The sequence below is a fragment of the Panthera uncia genome, chromosome X (assembly GCF_023721935.1).
Source record: "Panthera uncia isolate 11264 chromosome X, Puncia_PCG_1.0, whole genome shotgun sequence".
NCBI lineage: Eukaryota > Metazoa > Chordata > Mammalia > Carnivora > Felidae > Panthera > Panthera uncia.
The window spans coordinates 68,206,888-68,229,553 of record NC_064817.1 but is presented as its reverse complement, the minus strand read 5'-3'; the positions used below and the strand labels follow the sequence as shown (position 1 = coordinate 68,229,553).

At 38.4% G+C, this 22,666-nt stretch overlaps 1 protein-coding gene across 1 annotated transcript in view; it reads left to right on the top strand.

Annotated features, from left to right (window-relative positions):
* LOC125931809 (rab proteins geranylgeranyltransferase component A 1-like) overlaps positions 1-22,666 on the top strand; it is a 174,356-nt gene that overhangs the window by 149,773 nt on the left and 1,917 nt on the right. Inside the window, exons 10-11 of the mRNA XM_049644032.1 lie at positions 5,116-5,220; positions 5,616-5,679. Of these exons, the coding sequence (XP_049499989.1) occupies positions 5,116-5,220; positions 5,616-5,679 (169 nt within the window). The remainder of the gene's footprint in view (positions 1-5,115; positions 5,221-5,615; positions 5,680-22,666) is intronic.

The window sequence follows — 22,666 nt, the reverse complement described above, 5'->3', positions numbered from 1 at the left end:
CCCCCCCAAGCTGAGTTAGATATCTTCCCTTAGTACTCTAATGATGTCCTCTTCTCATTTCTTATCCCTGGACTTGGGCTTTGTCTTATAATTGCCTTCATTATATTGGGAGCACCTTAAGGATAAGATTTTTTGTTTAATTTTTGTTAATGTTTATTTATTTTTGAGAGAGAGAGAGACAGAGCATAAACAGGGAAGGGTCAGAGAGAGAGGGAGACACACAATCCGAAACAGGCTCCAGGCTCTGATCTATAAGCACAGAGCCTGACTCAGGGCTCGAACCCACGAACCGTGAGATCATGACCTGAGCTGAAGTCGGATGCTTAACCGACTGAGCCACCCAGGCGCCCCAAGGATAAGATATTTTTATTCTTATCTCTTAGAACAGTGCTTAGCACATGATTGTTATGCCATCATTTACATCAAACAAATAAACTACTGACTTGATAGTAGTTTATTATCCTATTAGACTTAACACGCATCTTAAGGCAGTGTAGTAGAGATGGAGAGAAGAGACTGGTTTCAAAAAATCTTTATAAGTTGGAATCAAAATTAAGTAGCAGATTAGATATAGGAAGAGAGTTTCTAAGCTAGGGAAGCTAACCACTGGTCATGTCATTACATGAGATTGGTATTCCAAGGGAGGGAAAAGGTAAGGAGTCACGATGAACTCAGTTTGGGGTATGCTAGGTTTAAAAAGGGTTTGGAGTCTGTCTAGAAAGAAATAGATATTAGACATTTAAAAATATGGATACAGAGCTTGGGATTGGTCAGAGCAAAGAACATAGATTTTGGAGTTATCTGTTAATGGTGTCTGAGACGATTGGAATGAATTTTTACCCAAGAAAGATGAAAGATAAGCATTTTGGAATAGTTTCCTTGAAGAGGTAACATTTGAACTAATGTGTTTTAGAAAGCATGGAAGGGCATAGTGAGCAGAGAATTATTTTACTTCCATCACTGATTGGGATCTTCTGATATCATTAATTAATGTATTTTTCTCTTTATTATTTCATGTGATTTCTGCATTTTATCCTATAATTAGGATATTTAAAAAAATTTTTTTAACATTTATTCATTTTTGAGAGTAATAGAGACAGAGCATGAGTGGGGAAGGGGCAGAGAGAGAGGGAGACACAGAATCCGAAGCAGGCTCCAGGCTCTGAGCTGTCAGCACATGGCCCGATGTGAGGCTTGAACTCACAGACTGCAAGATCATGACCTGAGCCGAAGTTGGACACCTAACCGACTGAGCCACCTAGGCGCCCCTGTAATTAGGATATTAATTCTGAAGATCGTAGAGATTGGATACTGTTGTGGTGTATTTCTCTTCTGGGCCAAATTCTACATAAAGTTTTCATCTCGCTGAGCATTTTTCCTTATCATTTTTCTCTATATGTTATCATGTCATTGAACCAAAAATTGAATAACTGTTGTGATTTGTTGATTTAGAAAACTTACCTCTAGAAATGTTCTGTCTGGCTTAAGTGATTTTTATGGTGATCATTCTTATGATGATTCTTATGACAAGCTTGGTCCTTGTGTCTATGTAATTGAGCACTCCTATCATGTCCCTTCTCAGTGTTCTATTTCTGAGGCTCAGCAAGGCCCTCAAGTAAATCCAGAATGCTGTTTATCTTTAATGGCTTCCTCAGGTTTATGTGGGAAGAGTTTTAATGTCTCTGGCAGCACTGTTTCATGTTACCGTTTTCCATTACTTAAGTGTCATCTAATTTTTTATATTCATCTTTATAACACGAAGTCTAAGTATAGGTCCCAAATCAATATTTCTTTCTTCGTTGTTCCCCTAATTAGGCCTACTACCTTATAATAAGTCAAGTATCTGAGGGGAAAACAAATTTTATTCCTTAAACATTCTTTGGTTTGAACAGCCTTGCTCAGGCCTTAGTACTTCATAGTGAGACTATCAGGTGAGTTGTGTTACCATCATCTACCAGACTGGGCATATATGACCATCACATCAGTTTCTGCAGAAATCACATTATAATTATTATTATTTTTTACATTTACTTATTTTTGATAGAGACAGAGCACAAGTGGGGGAGGGGCAGAGAGAGAAGGAGACACAGAATCCGAAGCAGGCTTCAGGCTTCAGGCTCTGAGCTGTTAGCACACAGACTGACTCAGGGCTCGAACTCACAAACCACGATATCATGACCTGAGCTGAAGTCAAACACTTAACCGACTAAACCACCCAGGTGCCCCTGTCACTATTATTTTAAATGTTTATTTTTGAGAGAGAAAGAGAGCATGCAAGTAGGGGAGGGGCAGAGATAGAGTGGGGGACAGAGGATCCAAAGCAGGCTCTGTGCTGACAGCAGTGAACCCGATGTGGGGCTCAAACCATGAACTGCGAGATCATGACCTGAGCTGAAGTTAGACTCTCAACTGACTGAGCCACCTAGGCACCTCTATTATTATTTTTACTTTAGCAGTAGCTCTTGACTTTTCTCCACCTAGCACAGCCTAAAACTACAACAGTAATGGTGGCATGCTTGATAGTGATTCTCCGTTGGGATTTGGGAGTTTATCAGAATCTCCAGGGGTACTTATAATTTGAAAAAGTCCCCCAGGTGTGATTCTGATTTGCTCCCTCTTCCTCCTCCTCCTCCTTCTCTGAGAATCGCTGTTTCATCTGGAAGCTTCATCATAAATAGGCACATTTAGTGGTATATTATCCTTGCATAGATGAACTCCCTAATCCCCCACACCTCCCCTTTGAGTGATCCCCAGTAGTTCTTTCTAATATCATGACTTATGAAACTAGTGTCTACCTGTTACCAAGGTTTAGCTACCACTGAAGCAGTCCTTTTAGTGTTTGGAAGCCTGCAAAACAAGGAAGCCTCTACTAGCTTGAGGGCCAGGTTTTAATTGTGTGGTTTATTTAAATGGGAACCTTTTGCAAACGCTTACTAGAGTCCAGGATTTATATTAATACCATTCTCCCACCCCCATCAATTTCATTCCAGTATTTTACGATGAAAATTTTCAAATCTACACCAACGTTGAGAGAATTTCAGGATGAATACTTGCATAGCCACAATCTAGATTGTTAATCTAGGTATAACATGATTAAGCAAGTAGATTAAAATGTTAATTGTACCGAAATATTCATCCCTCTGTCCATCTGTTCACCTTTTTAAGCATTTCACGGTAAATTATAGGTATCAGTACAACTTCCCCTACATACCAGCATTTCATGGTAAATTATAGGTATCAGTACAATTTCCCCTAAATACCATGGCATGTCTATCATTAATAAGAGTTGAATATTTATTTATAGCTTTTTCTTTTTGATGTAAAATTTACATACAGTGAAGTGCCCAAATCTTAAGTACTCATTAGCAGAGTTGGGATAAATGACATATGTGAGTAACCCAAAGCCTTATCAAGATATAGAAGATTATAACACCCTCTTTTTTTCCGCCCAGATTATTCCCTCTTGACTTCTATAGTTTCTGAATTAAAGGTAAGAAAAAGGCTTGTCAGTGCTTGTAGGACAAACAGGGATCAGTGTTTAATGATGGATCAGTACATTTCTCTTTTCCATTGCCTAAAGTACCTTGTGTTTTAAATTGTATATGCATGTTTTAAAGTAGGATACTGAGTAAATAACTTATGTTTTCAGTTTTTAAATAATTATTTTGGGAAATACTGTATCTAAATATAAATACCTTATATCTATTTAGTTAAGTATTTTATAAGTCAAAAGCTCTAGTTTAATGAAATCTGAAGAAATAGGCATAGAAACATAATTCGGGAAGAGAAAGGAATTGGAGGGGAGATGGGGAAAAATCACATAAATAATAACGTAATATAATTTACACTATGTATTAATGTGTGGCTAATTGATTATATATTATGTATATCTAACATCATGATATAGTCTATCCTGAAAACAGTGGTATGCCATTTATTCAAGAATATCAACATATAATAATCTGCCTTTAGGAAATACACATTAAATTCCTCTCACTGTTGGTCTTTGGTGTTTTTAATTTTATTTTTAATTCCTTTATATCTGGTAAATATCTCTTATTTGGCTTATTTTTAGAGTAATGTAACATACTTTAATGTATATCAGTACATTTCAAATATGGTATAAGTTTGAAATTATTTGCTTGCATTTTATGAAGAGTAACTGATAAATGTATTTCTAATAATTCTGGTTCCAAAAGGAGAAGCTTTGACAAAAGTAAATTGTGATATTTTCATAATAAAAAGATATGGCAAACATGCAGGCATTTGCATATCTTTCCTGAAATATTGCATACTGGGTTTGTCAGTGCTGGTAAGTCCATTTCAAGGATGTTTCCCTTAGTCCATTAGTTTGGATAATGAGCCCTATAAAGTACATTTATAACTTGTGGCACTGCAAGGAGAAGGATTCTCATTTTCATCCTTTTATCTAGACACATTGAAAGAAGGTCAATAGAGGGTTCTATATGATTCATTGTCCCAACACATATCAGATGACAGAGACCTGATAATCTCCATGCATAAGTGTTTTCCTTGTTTAGAAATAGCACTTGAAAGACATCTTTCTGTGATTATCCTTTGAGGTAAAGTGGAAACATTAAAAGAAGCTTTATCCCTCTTTTTTTTGTTTAAAATATTGTCACATGTGCGACCAGATAGCTATTGTTGAACAAAAGATAAAGCAACACTTAACAGAAAAATAAAAAACCTTTAGTGGCTTTTACAGACTGAATGATATAACAAGATATTTACTCAATTTTTCTTTCCTCCTTTTTCTTAGATTCATTAAGGGAAAAAAAAGTCTTTTCTAAACAAAGGAAAAGCTTCTATGTTTCTAAACATTAGAAAGCTTATAGTGTAATACTTGTACTAACATTATTCTTAATGGCATTCAAAATAAATATTTAAATTGTATTCCATGCTTATAGTTTAAACACTTCAAAATAGCAACAAGAATATATATTCTGTAATTTAGTGTCAATTTTATGTCAAAATGTGAAATTATATACTGTATTAAAGGGTTTATTAGATTCAAAATTATAGCTGATTATATTTATTTTTTTAGTTGTGTAGTCATTAATGAGAACTTTTTTGCTATGTTTATCTTCTTTGTAGATGTAAAGCAGTCATAGATCAGTTTGGTCAGAGAATAATTTCTAAGCATTTCCTTGTGGAGGACAGTTACTTTTCTGAGAACACATGCTCACATGTACAATACCGGTAAGGCACCCCTCCATCCTCCATCCAAGGGATGGTGAAACATAGGAAAATTTAGCTGTGGTGATTATATTGACACTTCTGTATGTCTGTGTCCTTCAAGTTAGATGCAAATGTATACCAAACCAATAATATATCCAATATGTCCGCTGTTCTCTTATAGACTCTGGTTGTAGAGGAGTCCAGTCTAATTTTGACTCCTTTGCATCAGCTGGGGTTTGTCTGCAGCTCCTTTCACAGGCCAAGGAAAGATTAAAGCAGAGCTTGACTTGGTTTGGGGAGGTGACACTTTTATCACGACTTAAATCTTTGAAACGTGCCTTCTGGTAGTTATGTAACTATAAATGAAACTTATCTGTGGAATCTGAATAACTGATTAACTGTTTTGTGCGTTACAGGCAAATCTCCAGGTCAGTCCTGATTACAGATAGATCTGTACTAAAAGCGGATTCAGATCAACAGGTAATTTTAGTTCTGTACTTTTTAATAAATATTGCTAAATTAATTTATACAGTAATATGTATAAATTAATATTGGTGAAATAAAATGTATTAAGCCATAAACTGATGTATTTAATGCATTTTTTAAAATACCTAATGGCAATTCTGTAATAATCTTGGTTTTTTAAGATTTCCTTCTAGCAGAACAAATAATTGCATCCATTACATAAGGTAACAGATTTAATCTATGCAGACTAAATCCTAGTTTTGACAGCTATTCTCTGAAATTGAAAATATATAGTTATGGGAAGAAGAAGAGAATCCCCAGACAATACATTTAAAACTCTTGGAGGAAAATGCTTATGGTAACCAACCCGAGAGCAGTGGTGGCAATCTCACCATTAGGCCTGGTGTGAATGAGTACCAGCACACATCTGGTTCTGATACTTCCTCATCACCATTGTTCCTTTCAGTACCTTTTTTCTTCTCCTCAGTGCCTGTTCTCTAGGAACATTTTTATGCATATGATTTTTCCTCAGTCTGTATTCTTAAATTCCAGAAGTATGCCCCCTTCTTCTGATCATATCATGCAGTGACTGATAAAATCAACTTACTTATTAGTTCCGTGTGACTCTTAGACCTTTTCTACATGTTACTGCTAAACATAGGTTCCAAAAATTCCTTAACTTAGAAGTTTTCTGATTTAAAACACATCTGTTTTGCATATGAGCATAAATATTTTCTATTAATGATTGTGTAAACAATGAATTTCTTTTACATGCCATCCAGTGTTCTGAGATCTGAAGAGACAGTGCTAACCAAGATAGTATTTCTTCCCTCATAACTTGCAGTCTGAAAGATACACGTATAGACAGATGAATAGCAGCTATAGTTCAACATGACAAGTGTGAACAAAGAATGGTACATCAGCTGTTTTAGTGCTCATCACACTCTTCTGTAATTGCCAGTTGACTTGTGTATCTTCCAGTAAACTATAAGCCTTGTGAATGTGTTGAAGAGTGACAGAGAGGCAGAAAAATGAAGAGAGAAAATAGAGACAGTTCTGTAGAAGCTGAACTGAGAAGAGTAGGAAACAGGAAGTGATTCCTGAAGAGAGATGTGGAAGTGAAGAGGACTTTTCTTTTTTTTTTTTTTATGTAGATTTTTATCTATATTATCTTCAAGGAGTTTTATACTTTTGTGTTTTACATGTGAGTCAGGGGGATCCTGGGTAGCTCAATCAGTTAACAGCCCAATATTGGCTCAGGTCATGATCTTACAGTTCAAGAATTCGAGCCCCGTGTCGGGCACTGTGCTGACAGCTCAGAGCCTGAATCCTGCTTTGGATTCTGTGTCTCCCTCTCTCTCTGCCCAACCCCACTCACACTCTGTCTTTCCCTCTCAAAAATAAATAAATGTTAAAAAAATAATGTCTATGATGCATACTGTGTAAATTTTGGAAGGATATAAAATCTGTGTATAGATTTATTTATTTATTTTTAAATTTACGTTCAAGTTAATTAGCATATAGTGCAACAATGATTTAAGGGGTAGATTCCTTAATGCCCCTTACCCATTTAGCCCATCCCACCTCCCACAACCCCTCCAGTAACCCTCTGTTTGTTCTCCATATTTATGTTATTTTTGCTTCCTTTCCCTTGTGTTCATCTGTTCTGTGTCTTAAAGTCCTCATATGAGGGAAGTCATATGATATTTGTCTTTACTGATGAATTCGCTTGGCATAATAACCTCTAGTTCTATCTGCATAGTTGCAAATGGAAAGATTTCATTCTTTTTGATTGTGAAGTAATACTCCCTTGTATATATATACCACATCTTCTTTATCCATTCATCCATTGATGGACATTTGGGCTCTTTCCATACTTTGGCTATTGTTCATAGTGCTGCTATGGACATTGGGGTGCATGTGTGCCATTGAAACAGCATACCTGCATCTGTTGGATAAATACCTAGTAGTGCACTTGCTGGGTCATAGGGTAGTTCTATTTTTAGTTTTTTGAGGAAACTCCATACTATTTTCCAGAGTGGTTGCACCAGTTTGCATTCCCACCAGCAGTGCAAAAGAGATCCTCTTTCTCCACATCCTCACCAACATCTGTTGTTCCCTGAGTTGTTAATGTTAGCCACTCTGGCAGGTGTGAGGTGGCATCTCATTGTGGTTTTGATTTGTATTTCCCTCATGATGAGTGATGTGGAGCATTTTTTCATGAGTCGGTTAGCCATTTGGATGTCTTCCTTGAGGAAGTATCTATTCATGTCTTTTGCCCATTTCTTCACTGGATTATTTGTTTTTGGGGTATTGAGTTTGTTAAGTTCTTTATAGATTTTGGATACTAGCACTTTATCTAATATGTCGTTTGCAAATATCTTCTCCCATTCTGTCAGTTGCCTTTTAGTTTTTCTGATTGTTTCCTTTGCTGTGCAGAAGCTTTTTATTTTGATGAGGTCCCAATGGTTGATTTTTGCTTTTGTTTCTCTTGACTCTGGAAACCTGTTGCGTAAGAAGTGGCTGCGGCCAAGATCAAAGAGGTTTTTGCCTGCTTTCCCTTGAGGATTTTGATGGCTTCCTGTCTTACATTTTGAGTTTGTTTTTGTGTATGGTGTAAGAAAGTGGTCCGGGTTCATTCTTCTGCATGTTGCTGTCCAGTTTTCCCAGCACTTCTTGCTGAAGAGACTGTCTTTATTCCATTGGATATTCTTTCCTATTTTGTCAAAGATTAGTTGGCCATATGTTTGTGGGTCCATTTTTGGGTCCTCTATTCTGTTCTATTGATCTGAGTGTCTGTTTTTGTACCTGTACTCTACTGTCTTGATGATTTCAGCTTTCTAATACAGCTTGAAGTCCGGGATTGTGATGTCTCCCGCTTTGGTTTTCTTTTCCAAGATTACTTTGGCTATTCGGGGTCTTTTCGGGTTCCATAAAAATTTTAGGATTATTTTTTTCTAGCTCTGTGAAAAAGACTGGTGTTATTTTGATTGGGATTACATTGAATATGTAGATTGCTTTGGGTAGTATTGACATTTTAACGATATTTGTTCTTCCTATCCAGGAGCAGGGAATTTTTTTCCATTTTATTGTGTCTTCTTCAATTTCCTTCATAAGCTTTCTATAGTTTTCAGTATATAGATTTTTCACCTCTTTGGTTAGATTTATTCCTAGTTATTTTATGGTTTTTGGTGCAATTGTCAATGGGATCGATTCCTTGATTTCTCTTTCTCTTGTTTCATTGTTGGTGTATAGGGATGCAACTGATTTCTGTACACTGATTTTATATCCTGCGACTTTTCTGAATTCATGGATCAGTTCTATCAGTTTTTTGGTGGAATATTTAGGGTTTCCCATACAGAGTATCATGTTATCTGCGAAGAGTGAGAGTTTGACCTCCTCCTGGTCGATTTGGATGCCTTTTATTTCTTTGTATTTTCTGATTGCAGAGGTTAAGACTTCCAGTGCTATGTTGAGTAACAGTGGTGAGAGTGGACATCCCTGTCATGTTCCTGACCTTAGTGGGGAAGCTCTCAGTTTTTCCCCATTGAAGATGATATTAGCGTTGGGTCATTCATATATGGCTTTTATGATCTTGAGTTATGGTCCTTCTATCCCTACTTTCTTAAGGGTTTTTATCAAGAAAGGATGCTGTATTTAGTCAAATGCTTTGTCTGCATCTATTGAGAGGATCATATGGTTCTTGTCCTTTTTTTATTCATGTGATGAATCACATTGATTGTTTTGCAGATATTGAACCAGCCCTGCATCCCAGGTATAAATCCCACTTGGACCTGGCGAATAATTTTTTTAATGTATTGCTGTATCCGGTTGGCTAATATCATCTTGAGGATTTTTTTTTTTTTTTTTTTTTTATTTTTGGGACAGAGAGAGACAGAGCATGAACGGGGGAGGGGCAGAGAGAGAGGGAGACACAGAATCAGAAACAGGCTCCAGGCTCTGAGCCATCAGCCCAGAGCCCGACGCGGGGCTCGAACTCACGGACCGCGAGATCGTGACCTGGCTGAAGTCGGACGCTTAACCGACTGCGCCACCCAGGCGCCCCCATCTTGAGGATTTTTACATGCATGTTCATCAGGGAAATTGGTCTCTAGTTCTCTTTTTTAGTCTGGTCTTTGTCTGGTTTTAGAATCACGGTAATGCTGGCTTCATAGAAAGCGTTTGGAAATTTTCCTTCCATTTCTATTTTTTGAAACATCTTCAAGAGAATAGGTGTTAACTTTTCCTTAAATGTTTGGTAGAATTCCCTTGGAAAGCCATCTGGTCCTGGACTCTTGTTTTTTTTTTTTTGTTTGTTTTTGTTTTTTGAGATTTTTGATTACTAATTGGATTTCCTTACTGATTATGGGTCTGTTCATATTTTCTGTTTCTTCCTGTTTCAGTTTTGGTAGTGTATATGTTTCTAGGAATTTGTCCATTTCTTCCAGATTGCTCATTTTATTGGCATATAATTGCTCATAATATTCTCATTGTTTTTATTTCTGCTGTGTTGATTGTGATCTCTCCTCTTTCATCTTGATTTTATTTATTTGGGTCCTTTCCTTTTTTTTCTTGATCAAACTGGCTAGTGGTTTATCAGTTTTGTTAATTCTTTCAAAGAACCAGCTTCTGGTTTCATTGATCTGTTCTGTTTTTTTTGGTTTCGATAGCATTGACTGCTGTTCTGATCTTTATTATTTCCTGTCTTCTGCTGGTTTTGGGTTTTATTTGCTGTTCTTTTTCCAGGTCTTTAAGCTGTAAGGTTGGGTTGTATATCTGAGACCTTTCTTCCTTCTTTACAAAGACGTAGATTGCTATATACTTTCCTCTTATGACCGCCTTTGCTGCGTCCCAGAGGTTTTGGGTTGTAGTGTTATCATTTTCCTTGGCTTCCATGTACTTTTTAATTTCCTCTTTAACTTCTTGGTTAGCCCATTCATTCTTCAGTAGGATGTTCTTTAGTCTCCAAGTATTTGTTACCTTTCCAAATTTTTTCTTGTGGTTGATTACAAGTTTCATAGTGTTGTGGTCTAAAAATACGCACCGTATATTCTCGACCTTTTTGTACTTGTTGAGGGCTGATTTGTGTCCCAGTATATAGTCTATTCTGGAGAACGTTCCATGTGCATTGGAGAAGAATGTATATTCCACTGCTTTAGGATAAAATATTTTCAATTTATCTGTTAAGTCCATCTTGTCCAGTGTGTCATTCAAAGCCATTGCTTCCCTATTCATTTTCTGATTAGATGATCTGTCTGTTGTAAATGGAGTGTTGAAGTCCCGTACTCTTATGGTATTATTATCAATGAGTTTCTTTATGTTTGTAATTAATTGATTTGTATCTTTGAGTGTTCCCACATTTGGAACCTAAATGTTTACAATTGTTAGGTCTTATGGTGGGTAGACCCCTTTATTATTATATAATGCCCTTCTTCATCTCTTGTTACAGTCTTTATTTTGAAGTCTAGATTATCTGATATAAGCTTAACTGCTTTGGCTTTCTTTTGTTGACCATTAGCATGAGATGATTCTCCATCCCCTTGCTTTCAACCTGAAGGCGTCTTGAGGTCTAAAGTGGGTCTCTTGTAAACAGCATATAGATGGATCTTGTTTTCTTATCCATTCTGTTACCCTGTGCCTTTTGATTGGAGTCTTGAGTCCATTGACATTTGGAGTGAGTACTGAAGGCTATGAATTTATTGCCATTATGTTACTTGTAGTGTTGGAGTTTCTGGTGGTGTTCTCTGGTCCTTTATACTCTTTGTTGCTTTTGGTATTTATTTATTTATTTACTTACTTATTTATTTCATCTTTTCTCCCCTCAGAGAGTCCCCATTAACATTTCTTGCAGGGCTGGCTTAGTGCTCAAGAACTCTTTTAATTTTTGTTTGGGAAACTTTTAATCTCTCCTTCTATTGTGAATGACAGCCTTGGTGTATAAAGAATTCTTGGTTGCATGTTTTTCTGATTCTACACATTGAATATGTCCTGCCACTCCCTTCTGGCCTGCCAAGTTTCTGTGGATAGGTCTGCTGCAAACCTGATCTGTCTTCCCTTGTAAGTTAAGGACTTTTTTCCCTTGCTGCTTTCATGATTCTTTTCTTGCTTGAGTATTTTGTGAATTTGACTATGATCTGCCTTGTTGATGGTCCTTTTTTGTTGAATCTAATGGGAGTCCTCTGTGTTTCCTGGATTTGATGTCTTCCTTTCCCCAGGTTAGGAAAGTTTTTTGCTATGATTTGCTCACATAACTCTTCTACCCCTTTTTCTCTCTCTTCATCTTCTGGGACCCCTATGATTGTGATGTTGTTCCTTTTTAATGAGTCACTGATTTATCTAATTCTTAAATTGTGCTCTTTTGCCTTAGTCTCCATCTTTTTTTCTGCTTCATTATTCTCCATGAGTTTATCCTCTATATCACTGATTATCTGCTCTGCCTCATACATCCTTGCTGCCATGGCAACCATTCGAGATTGCAGCTCAGTTACAACATTTTTTACTTCATCCTGACTAGCTTTTACTTCTTTTACCTCTGCAGATTCGGGTTCTAATCTATTTTCAATCCCATCTAGTATTCTTCTTATTGTGATTCTAAATTCTGCTTCAGACATCTTGTTTTATCTGTGTTAGATAAGTTCCTGGCTGTCGTTTTTTCCTGCTTTTTCTTTTGGGGTGAATTTCTTCGTTTTGTCATTTTGAAGAGAGAAATGGAATTAATGAGGTAAAAAAAATTAAAAATTAAAAAAAAATTAAAATTAAAAAAATTAAAAACAGGAAACACACACACAAAATGAAATAAATGATGCTATATCCTAGGTGTGCTTTGGTGTAGGTGTTGAAAGGGGCTTGATAGATTAGAGATAAAGTGGAAGGAAAAAAAATGGAAATCGTTTGAAAATTTGGAAAAACATACACTGAAATAGAATAAAATGAAATGGCATAAGTAAAATAGAGTTTGAAAAAAATTACACAAAATAAAAAATATAGTAGAAAAAATTTAAAGAAAAATATTTTTAATAAAGATTGAAAATAAAAATATTTTTTTCTCTTTCTGAATTCAAGAAAAAAGAAATGAAAAAGAGAAAAAAAAATTGAATAGATCGACCAGCAAACAGACTGAAATACAATTGAAATTACTTCTTTTTCCCCTAGAAGTCATACTATGATGCGATTTATAGTCTGTAAACTAAGCAGGCCAAGAGACTTGTGTTCCTGAAAGGGGAGGTTGGCCCAGTTGGGTGGAGCTTGGTGTAATGGTTCCGTTCTCCACTAGATGGCGCTGCTTAGCTTACTTGGGTTTATTGTTGTGGTGCTTGTAGGTGTGTATGTGCATGTGTGGGAGCAGTGAAAATGGTGTCTCCCAGCTACCCAGTCTGTAGTATCGGAACTCTGTTCTCCCTGAGCAGCAATCGTGCACCCATCCTTTGTATTCATCTTCCACCCACTCTCCGCTTTTACATTGTCCATGACCAAGCCCCAGGCAGCACCTCCCTGTTGAGTTTTATCTCAGATGTGGCTGAGATAAACCACCTTACTTCCCAACCCCTTACTTCTGAGGGACTGCAGCTTTGATCTGTTCTGCCCCTCTGCAGAAGGGTCTCACCTAGCAAATGGCCAAGTGCCAGCCACACCAAGTAATGTTCATGGGACCCCGCTGCTGCCGATGCCCAGAGAATGTGGCTGGGTGCCAGTCTTCCCCAGAAAAAGTTCATGCGATCATGTAGCAGCAGCGTTTCAGGGATTATGGCAAATTGCAACATGTGTCTGACACCAGGCTTCACCCCCAACGACCTTGTTCCAGCACCATCATATGTGGTTATTCTCCTGGGTCTACTGGGGCCTTTGCCTTTGGGGGAGCCATACAGCCTCAACCAGATGTCCTCCCAGCTTGGGAACCACCTCTCCCCATGTGGCCTAAAGCCCCCTGGACTTCACTCTGCTCCCAGGGATTTGCCCTTCCCACCAGAGCACTGCCAGGTATCGAGTTGTGGAGTTTCAGACTCTGTGCTCCCCCTGTTTATAGGGTCTTAATGGAATTTAAGCCCTCTCCTTTCTCCCTTTTTGTTCAGTCCCTGCGGCTGTTTTTACTATTCCGCTTTCTCTCCAGCTGCTTTTGGCAGGGGGTTCCTTTTTCCCGTATTCCCCTCTTCCCCCCCCCCCCGTGTCTGTCCTCTCTCAGCAAGCAAAAACAGCTCCCTGCTCTCTGCGGCTTTTCTCTCCCCCAGTCCACCTCTCTGCGCTGCGTACCTGCTGAGTTGTGTGGTTCAGTTTGTGCAGATTGTCATGTTAATCCTCAAATCAGTTTTCTAGGCGTGCAGGATGGTTTAGTGTTGATCTGGCTGTATTTCATGGACGCGAGACACAAAAAAAAATTTCCATGCTGTTCTGCTATCTTGGCTCTTCCCTATCAGGCTTTTCTTTTCTTTAAAGAAGAAAAGTATATATTTCTTTAAAGAAGAAGTGTATATTTCAACTGATGCTGTGGAGGTAGTAAAAAGGGAGGGAGAGTTTGAAGATATCCAGGAGAAAAGGAAGATAACTGATGCAGCAAGGTCCAGGTAAAGGTGGGGAATATGAGATTCAGAGAACAGGTAAAACCGTTGACCTTAAGAGGGGATGTGAGACACTTGCAATAAGAGGATGAATGGAGGATATTTGTAGGTCTGGGAGTTTCCATCTAATGGAATCCATCTACTCTTTAAATTACGAAGTGAGGTCATCTCCTGAGAATTGAGGTATAAGTGTCGGGAACAGGTCAAAGCTCAAGGAAAGATATACAGTAATAACTGTGGGGAGTTGGAGTATGGCCTCTCTCATTGTCAGATGGCTGTACAGTGTTGATTGCCGAGTTGAGCCTGGTGGTTATGGGTGTATGGTGGCATTAATCTGCCCCTATCCTTTCAGCTCTTCCATTCTCTTACCCCACTTAATCTTCTCAATGATCTGTTAAGAAACCTACAATTCCTTGTCCTCTCCTTTTCCTCCTAGTTTACTTTTCTTCCCTCTTCCTTTTTCATGTCCTGGTCCCCATGGTGGATTTTCTGAACTGCCCTTCCCCCAACACGTTCAATTCCTATGTAGCCATGTTCTTCCACTGTGCCCACAGAGGAAAATTTTGTCTCTGGATGAGTCTATAATTTACATCTGGATCACAGAAGGATACTTGAGAAAACCACACATCCACTCAGACTGGCACTCCCACAGAGTCAGGGTTGCCAGTCTCATTCAGCTAGACCGTCGCTACCACTAGTTAGTTTATCCACTGGTCTCGGATAGCTCCCTCTCCCATTCCTCTCAGTGCCTAGTCCAAATCTTTACTGTTTTACCCTTCCTCCTCTGTCTTAGCTCTTTCACCTCACCCCTCACTTCACTGAGAAAAGTAAGGCCCTACTAAGCACAATGGCCCTTGACCTCCTGCCCCACCACCCACAACTGATATACAAGTACAGAGAGTAATGACAGGGCTCCCCTCCTTGTCCAAGGCCAACCCCATTCATAAGTGCTCTTGATATACACACATGCGCACGCACACACACCACCCTGCATCTGTGTCCTGTCTTCGGCCTTTCCCTGCTACTGGTACCTTGCCTTCAACCTATATACATGTACTAGTATTTTGTTTTCCAAAAATAATATTAAAAAAAAATCTCCTTTTGCCCCCATCTCTAATTGTATCCCATCTCTCCCCTGATCTCATCAACATTTTCAAGACAGTGTCTATACTTGCTCCCTCCAGCTCCTTTCCTCTCATCCATTTCTAGACCAGCCTGGCTTTTACCTCCACATTTCTTCCACAATTTTTCTTGCTAAGTTTATTAATAACTTTATAATGGTCAGGAGCATAGGACATTTTTTTTTCTATTAGGTCTTTTCTGGTACATTTGACAATGTTGATTATTACCTTTTTCTTGAAACTCTATACTCCTTGGCTTCCATGATACTGTGCTCTCCTGGTTCTCATAACTCTCTGAATAGTCCATCTCTGCTTCTTTTATGGGCTCTATCCTCCTCTTAAATATTGGGGCTCCCCCAGGTTCTCACTTCAACCCACATTATCTCTTGCTCTATGCACACTTGCTGCTGGACTCCATGTACTTACGTAGTTCCAACTCTGCATAAATGTTGGTGACAGCTACTTCTTTATCTCCCAGGAATGTTGGTCAAACTTCTTGCTGGACATCTATCCCAAAGTCCCCTCAAATTGAACATACTCAGAAATTAACTCACCATTTTCCCTCTCAAAACTACTTATCCAGTGTTCCCTGCCTTCATGAGAAGCACTGATGTCCTTCCAACTAACAATTTCTTCCTCCTGTCTCTGGTATCCCCTGAGCCTCCAGGTCCTCTCATTGTACTTCCTTGAATGGGCTCCAGTATGCTTTTCCTCTCAGTTCTTATTCTCACTCCTCTGGTTTCAGAACTTCATCTCTGCCTTCTAACTGGTTGTTCCTCCTCTCATCTTGTCTCCTTCAGATCCAATCTCTAAAGCGCTATCAGAGTGATCAGTCTAAAAGTGTACATTTATACTTCTCTTTGTTTCCTATATTGGCTTCCTTCCTCTTTGTAAATTTTTAAGCATATGTGATGAACCTTAAAGAGAGGAAAGTGTAGGTGTAAGTCTAGGTAAATTTTATGGAAGTGGTACTAGAGGTTTGAGGGTATTCCCTTTTGATGGCTTTTCCTAATCTCTGTGAGTTTTAAGACAGTTACCTTCTCAGAGTTCAAGACACAGAAGGTACTGTGGTCAGGGTTACTGATTGTATTTAAATTTTTAAAAATTAGACATTACGGTTGTAGGAAACAAAAGAAATATAGGCATACCTCAAAGGTTTTGTGAGTCCAGTTCTAGACCACCGCAGTAAAGTGAATGTCACAATAAAGCAAGTCAAATTATTTTTTTTTTTAGTTTCTCAGTTCATATAAAATTATGTTTACACTATACTGTGGCCTATTAAGTGTTCAGTATAGCATTATGTATAAAAAAATGTACTTACCTTAAAAATACTTTATTTCTAAACAATGCCAACTATCATCTGAGCTTTCAGTGAGTTCTAATCCTTTTGCTGGTGGAGGGTTTTGCCTTGATGTTGATGGCTACTGACTGATCAGGGTGGTGGTTACTAAAGGTTTGGGTGGCAGTGACAATTTCTTAAAATGAGACAATAAACCTTGCTGCATCAATTGACTCTTCTTTTATGAATGGTTTCTCTGTAGCATATAATGCTGTTTAATAGCATTTTACCCACCATAGACATTCTTTGAAAATTGGAGTCAATCCTATCAAAATTTGTTGCTGCTCTATCAACTAAGTTTATGTAGTATGTAAACCCTTTGTTGTCATTTCAACAATCTTCACAGCATCTTTGTCAGAAGTAGATTCCATCTCAAGAACTACTTTCTTTGCTCATCCATAAGAAGCAACTCCTCTGTTGTTAAAGTTTTATCATGAGATTGCAGCCATTTAGTCACTTCTTCAGACTCTACCTCTAATTCTAGTTCTCTTGCTGTGTCCACCACATCTGCAGTTACCTCCTCCACTGAAGTCTTGAACCCTGAAATTCATTCATGGGGGCTGGAATCAACTTTCTCCAAACTCCTGTTAATGTTGATATTTTGAACTCTTCCTGTGAATCATGAGTGTTCTCAATGGCATCTTAAATAGTGAATCCTTTCCTGAAGGTTTTCAAATTACTTTGCCCACATCCATCAAGGGAATCACTGTCTATGGCAGGTATAGTTTGATAAAATGTATTTCTTACATAATAAGACTTGAAAGTCAAAATTCTTTGTGGATCCATGAACTGCAGAAAAGATGTTTGATAGGTAAAGATAGGATTCAGTATGTAGAAAGGGAGGGGCTAGGACTTGAAGGTCCCAGGGAGCAAAGCCACATATTTTAAAACAATGCTGGAAACATCTATGAGAAAAACTCCCTCATGCGTAAAGTTTTTCTTAATAATGTAACAAATACATGGGGCGCCTGGGTGGCTCAGTTGGTTGAGCGTCTGACTTCAGCTCAGGTCACGATCTCACGGTCTGTGAGTTCAAGCCCTGCGTCGGGCTCTGGGCTCATGGCTCAGAGCCTGGAGCCTGCTTCCAATTCTGTGTCTCCCTCTCTCTCTGACCCTCCCCTGTTCATGCTCTGTCTCTCTCTGTCTCAAAGATAAATAAACTTAAAAAAAAAAAAAAGAATGTAACAAATACCACCTACTCCCCCTTCATGTTTCCCTCAGGAATAAACAACTCATCACCTACAGGTATCTTTTTTTTTTTTTTCCTAAAAAGAAACCAAAAAGAAGAGGAGGAACAGACCAAAACCCTATAAAATAAAGTTGCTTGCTTATACTCAGGGGTATTCACTTTCAGATGTCCCCTCTCTGTAAAGAGACCTTTCATACTATTCTTACCTTCTGATCTTACACTCTGATAAACTTTTGCCTGCTGCTCATTTTATTCTGTGTCCACCTCCTCATTCTTTGAATTGGGTAAACAACGAGCCCCTGGCATTGAGGTATTTATTCTGCAAAATGTGTTAGCAAGCATGAAAACAACATTAATCTTGTTGTACATCTCCATCAGAGCTCTTGGGTGACCAGGTTCTTTGTCAATGAGCAGTCATATTTTGAAAAGAATCTTTTTTCTGAGCAGTAGGTCTCAACAGTGGGCATAAGATACTCAGTAAACTATGTTGTATAATCCAAGCTTTCTTGTTCCATTTACAGAGCAGAGGGAGAATAGATTTAAAATAATTCTTAAAGGCCCTAGGATTACTAGAATGATAAATGAGCATTGGCTTCAACTTAAAGTCACCAGCTACATTAGCCTTTAACAAGAGAGTCAGCCTGTCCTTTGAAGCTTTAAAGCCAGATGTTGACTTCTCTTCTGTAGCAATGAAAGTCCTAGATGACATCTTCTTCCAATAGAATGCTATTCAATCTCTGGAAAATCGGTACTGTAGTGTAGTCACCTTCATGAATTATCTTAGTTACATCTTCTGGATAACTTGCTGCAGCTTCTTTATCAGTACTTACTGTTTCACCTTGCACTTTTTTAAAAAGTTTAAATTCAAGTTAGTTAACATACAGTGTACTTTTGGCTTCAGGAGTAGAGCCCAGTGATTCATCTCTTATATAGGACACCCAGTATTCATCCCAACAAGTGCCTTCCTTAATACCCATCACCAATTTAATCCATCCCCCCACCCACCTCCCCTACAGGAACCCTCAGTTTGTTCTCTGTATTTAAGAGTCTCTTATGCAAAAGGGTTCCCCTATCTCCACATCCTCACCAACATTTTTTGTTCCCTGTGTTAATTTTATCGTTTCTGACAGGTATGAGGTGGTATCTCATTGCAGTTTTGATTTGTATTTCCCTGATGATGAGTGATTTGGACATCTTTTCATGTGTCTGTTGGCCGTCTGTATGTATTCTTTGGAAAATGTCTATTAATGTCTTCTACCCATTTCTCCACTGGATTATTTGTTTTATGGGTGTTGAATCTGATAAGTTATTTTCGACACTAACCCTTTATCCATTATGTCATTTTCAAATATCTTCTCCCATTCCATAAGATGCCTTTTAGTTTTGTTGATTGTTCCCTTAGCTGTGCAGAAGCTTTTTATATTGATGAGGTCCCAATAGTTCATTTTTGCTTTTATTTCCCTTGATTTTGGAGATATGACCTGAGGTCGAGGTCAAAGAGGTTGCTGCCTGTTTTCTCCTGTAGGATTTTGATGGTTTTCTGTCTCAGATTTTAGGTCTTTCATCCATATTGAATTTACTTTTTGTATGGTGTAAGAAAGTGGTCCAGTTTCATTCTTCTGCATGTTGCTGTCCAGTTCTCCCAGCACCATTTGCTAAAGAGACTATCTTTTTTTTTTTTCATTGGATACTCTTTCCTGCTTTGTGGAAGATTAGTTGGCCATATATTTGTGGGTCCATTTTTAGGTTCTCTATTCCATTGGTCTAGGTGTCTGTTTTTGTGGCAATACCATACTGTATTGATGATTATAGCTTTGTAATACATCTTAAAGTCTGGAGTTGTGATACCTCCAGCTGTGGTTTTCGTTTTCAACATTACTTTGGCTATTTGGGTTCTTTTGTGGTTCCATACAAATTTTAGGATTGTTTCTTCTAGCTCTGTGAAGATGCTGGTGTTATTTTGATAGGGATTGTATTGAATGTATATAGATTGCTTTGGGTAGTATTTGTTTAACAATTTTTGTTCTTCCAATCCATGAGCATGGAATATTTTTCTATTTTTTTGTGTCGTCTTCAATGTCTTTCATAACCTTTCTATAGTTTTCCACATACAGATCTTTTACCTTTTTGGTTAGGTTCTAGATATAGCATTTTAAAAATACATCCTAACAAGTTATTAGGTCTTTGATCTCTGTACCAGGGGTTTCTCTGCTGTCTTCTAAGCCTTTTTCAAGCTCAGCTATTAGTATTATGATTGTTGTTCTAAATTCTTGTTCAGATGTATTGTATATATCTGTTTTGAGCAATTCTCTGGCTGTGATTTCTTCTTGACCTTCCTTTTGGGGAGAATTCCTCTATCTTGTCATTCTGGCAGTCTGTCTTTTACATGTTTTAAAAACTTTTTATGTGTCCTTCACCCGAGAGTACTGCTATATTAAAAAGGGACCGTACAATGTCCAGGCCTGGCACTCCAGGAAGTACTTCTGTTGTATGTTGCATGTACTCTGCTGTTGGGTTCTGGCTGCCCAGTACCACTGATCAGTCCTCTGCAGAGCTCCTCCTTGCTTGCAATGATGGAGTGTTTGGACCTTTAACTAGGTGTGCTTTGATTTCTTTGTTGAAGTAACCCTGGAAAAAAAGGAGGTGGGGGGGGCCTGATGCTATAAAAAGAGAACAATGAAAGGGGAGGAAAGAAAACCAAATAGAGAATCAAAACCTATAAGGTTGATTCCAAAGAAAGAGAAAGGAAAAGAAAGAAGAAAAAAAGCAAAAGAAAAGAGAAAAGATGGAACCTGAGTAGAATTAAAAAGCCTGATCAAAAAATATATATATCTGTGTGTGTGTATGTATGTGTAGATAGATAGCTAGTGTATATATGTGTAGATAGATATGACAAAAAACAAATCAGAAACTATAAATCTGATTCGAAAAGAAAACAAAGAGAGGGAGGAAAGCAAGAAAGAAAAAAGAAAAAAATAAAAGGTTGTCTGTTGGTGCCTGAGGCTGGTGGCTGTGTTGGTCTGGAGGAGAGTCTGGCTACATTGAGTACGTTAGTCTTGCTCTGGTAAATGAGCATTTGCTAGGCATGGAGGGGTAGGGTTTGTTCTAAGCGTGTACTGCCTCCACTGGTGACCGCTGTGCTACTCTCTTAAGTCCCACTGTGTTGGTGTTAGGAAAATTTCCGTCACCCCAATCTCTCCTCCCGACTGGGCTCTCACCCCCTGCTGTTCAGGCAGCCCTCACTGAATAGCAAGGGCAGTCAGCTTGCCCTGCACCACTATTCTCCTGTGGCTTCCCCTTGGCACTCTGATGGGATTCAAACCTGAAGTCTGAATGGACCCCGAATGGTGCAAATCCAGATCCACTCCCCTCCTCCAGGGGTCCTACTGCTGAAAGGTCTTTGGCTGGCACCTGCAGAGTATTTTGTCCTTGGGGAGGCAATAAAACCTGTTTCCAAATAATCCAGGAAGGGTACTATTCTTTCCCAGTGCACCCTGGAGATCGCTACACCATGCTATGCACTCCAGGGCCAGCTACCCGCTCCCCAGGAGCGTGTGCCATTGCTCTACTCTCGAGAAAGTCATGCACTTGCAAAACCTCTGAGTTTCATCTCCTAAGGTTATGTACAAAAAAGAACTGACACTCTCCATACTTTTCATTCCCCCCTCCATAGTCTGTAGAGGTTTTCCTCTTGTGCTAACTCGATGCCATTATTTCACAACCACTCTTTCTTTCTCTCCCTTCTGTCTCTCCACAGAAAGGGTTCCCTCCCCAGTGGCTATGCTGGTTTATTTCCCTCATTTCATATCCACACACCTCACTCCTGCTAAGCTGTCCACCGTCCAACTGTGGAGATCCTTTTGCTGCTCCACAGATCAATTTCCTGGGTTTTCCAAGTGATCTGACCTCAAAACAGCCATGTTTAACGGACAAGGAAAATCCCGGTCCTCCTACTTCTCCATCATCTTCACCTTGCACTTTTATGTTACGGAGATGGCTTCCTTCCTTAAGCCTTCTGAACCAACCTTGGCTAGCTTCACACTTTTCTGTAACTTTCTCACTTCTCTCAGCCTTCATAGAATTAAAGAGAGTTAGGGCCTTGCTCTGAATTAGACTTTGGCTTAAGGATATGTGGTAGCCATTTTGATACAGACCACTGAAACTTTCTCCATATCAACAATCTATCTCTTTACCTTTCTTACATTCTTATGTTGAGTAACACCTTTTACTTCCTTCAAGAACTTTTCCTCTGCATTTGCAACTTGGCTGTTCAGTACAAGAGGCCTAGCTTTTGGTCTATCTTGGCTTTCAACATCCCTTTTTCACTTAGAAATAAGCTTAATTATTTCTAGCTTTTGATTTAAAGTATGAGATGTGCAACTATTTCTTTCACTAGAATACTTAGAGGCCATTATAGAGTTAATAATTTGCCTAATTTCAGTATTATTGTGTCTTAGGGAATAGAGAGGCTTGAGGAGAGGGTAGAGACTGGGGAACAGTGGCTGGTGAAGCAGTTGGAGTACACAAAGCATTTATCAATGAAATTTGCGGTTGTATATGTATGGGCTCAGTTCATGGAACCCCTAAACAATTACAATAGTGACATCAAAGATCACTGATCATACATAACCATAAAAAATATAATAAAAAAGTTTGAAATATTGTGAGAATTACCAAAATGTGAATTAGAGATATTAAGTAAGCAAAATGCTGTTGGAAAAATGGTACCAGTAGATTTGCTCAATGTATGGTTGCCACAGACCTTCATATTTGTAAAAAAAAAAAAAAAAAAAAAAAAAAA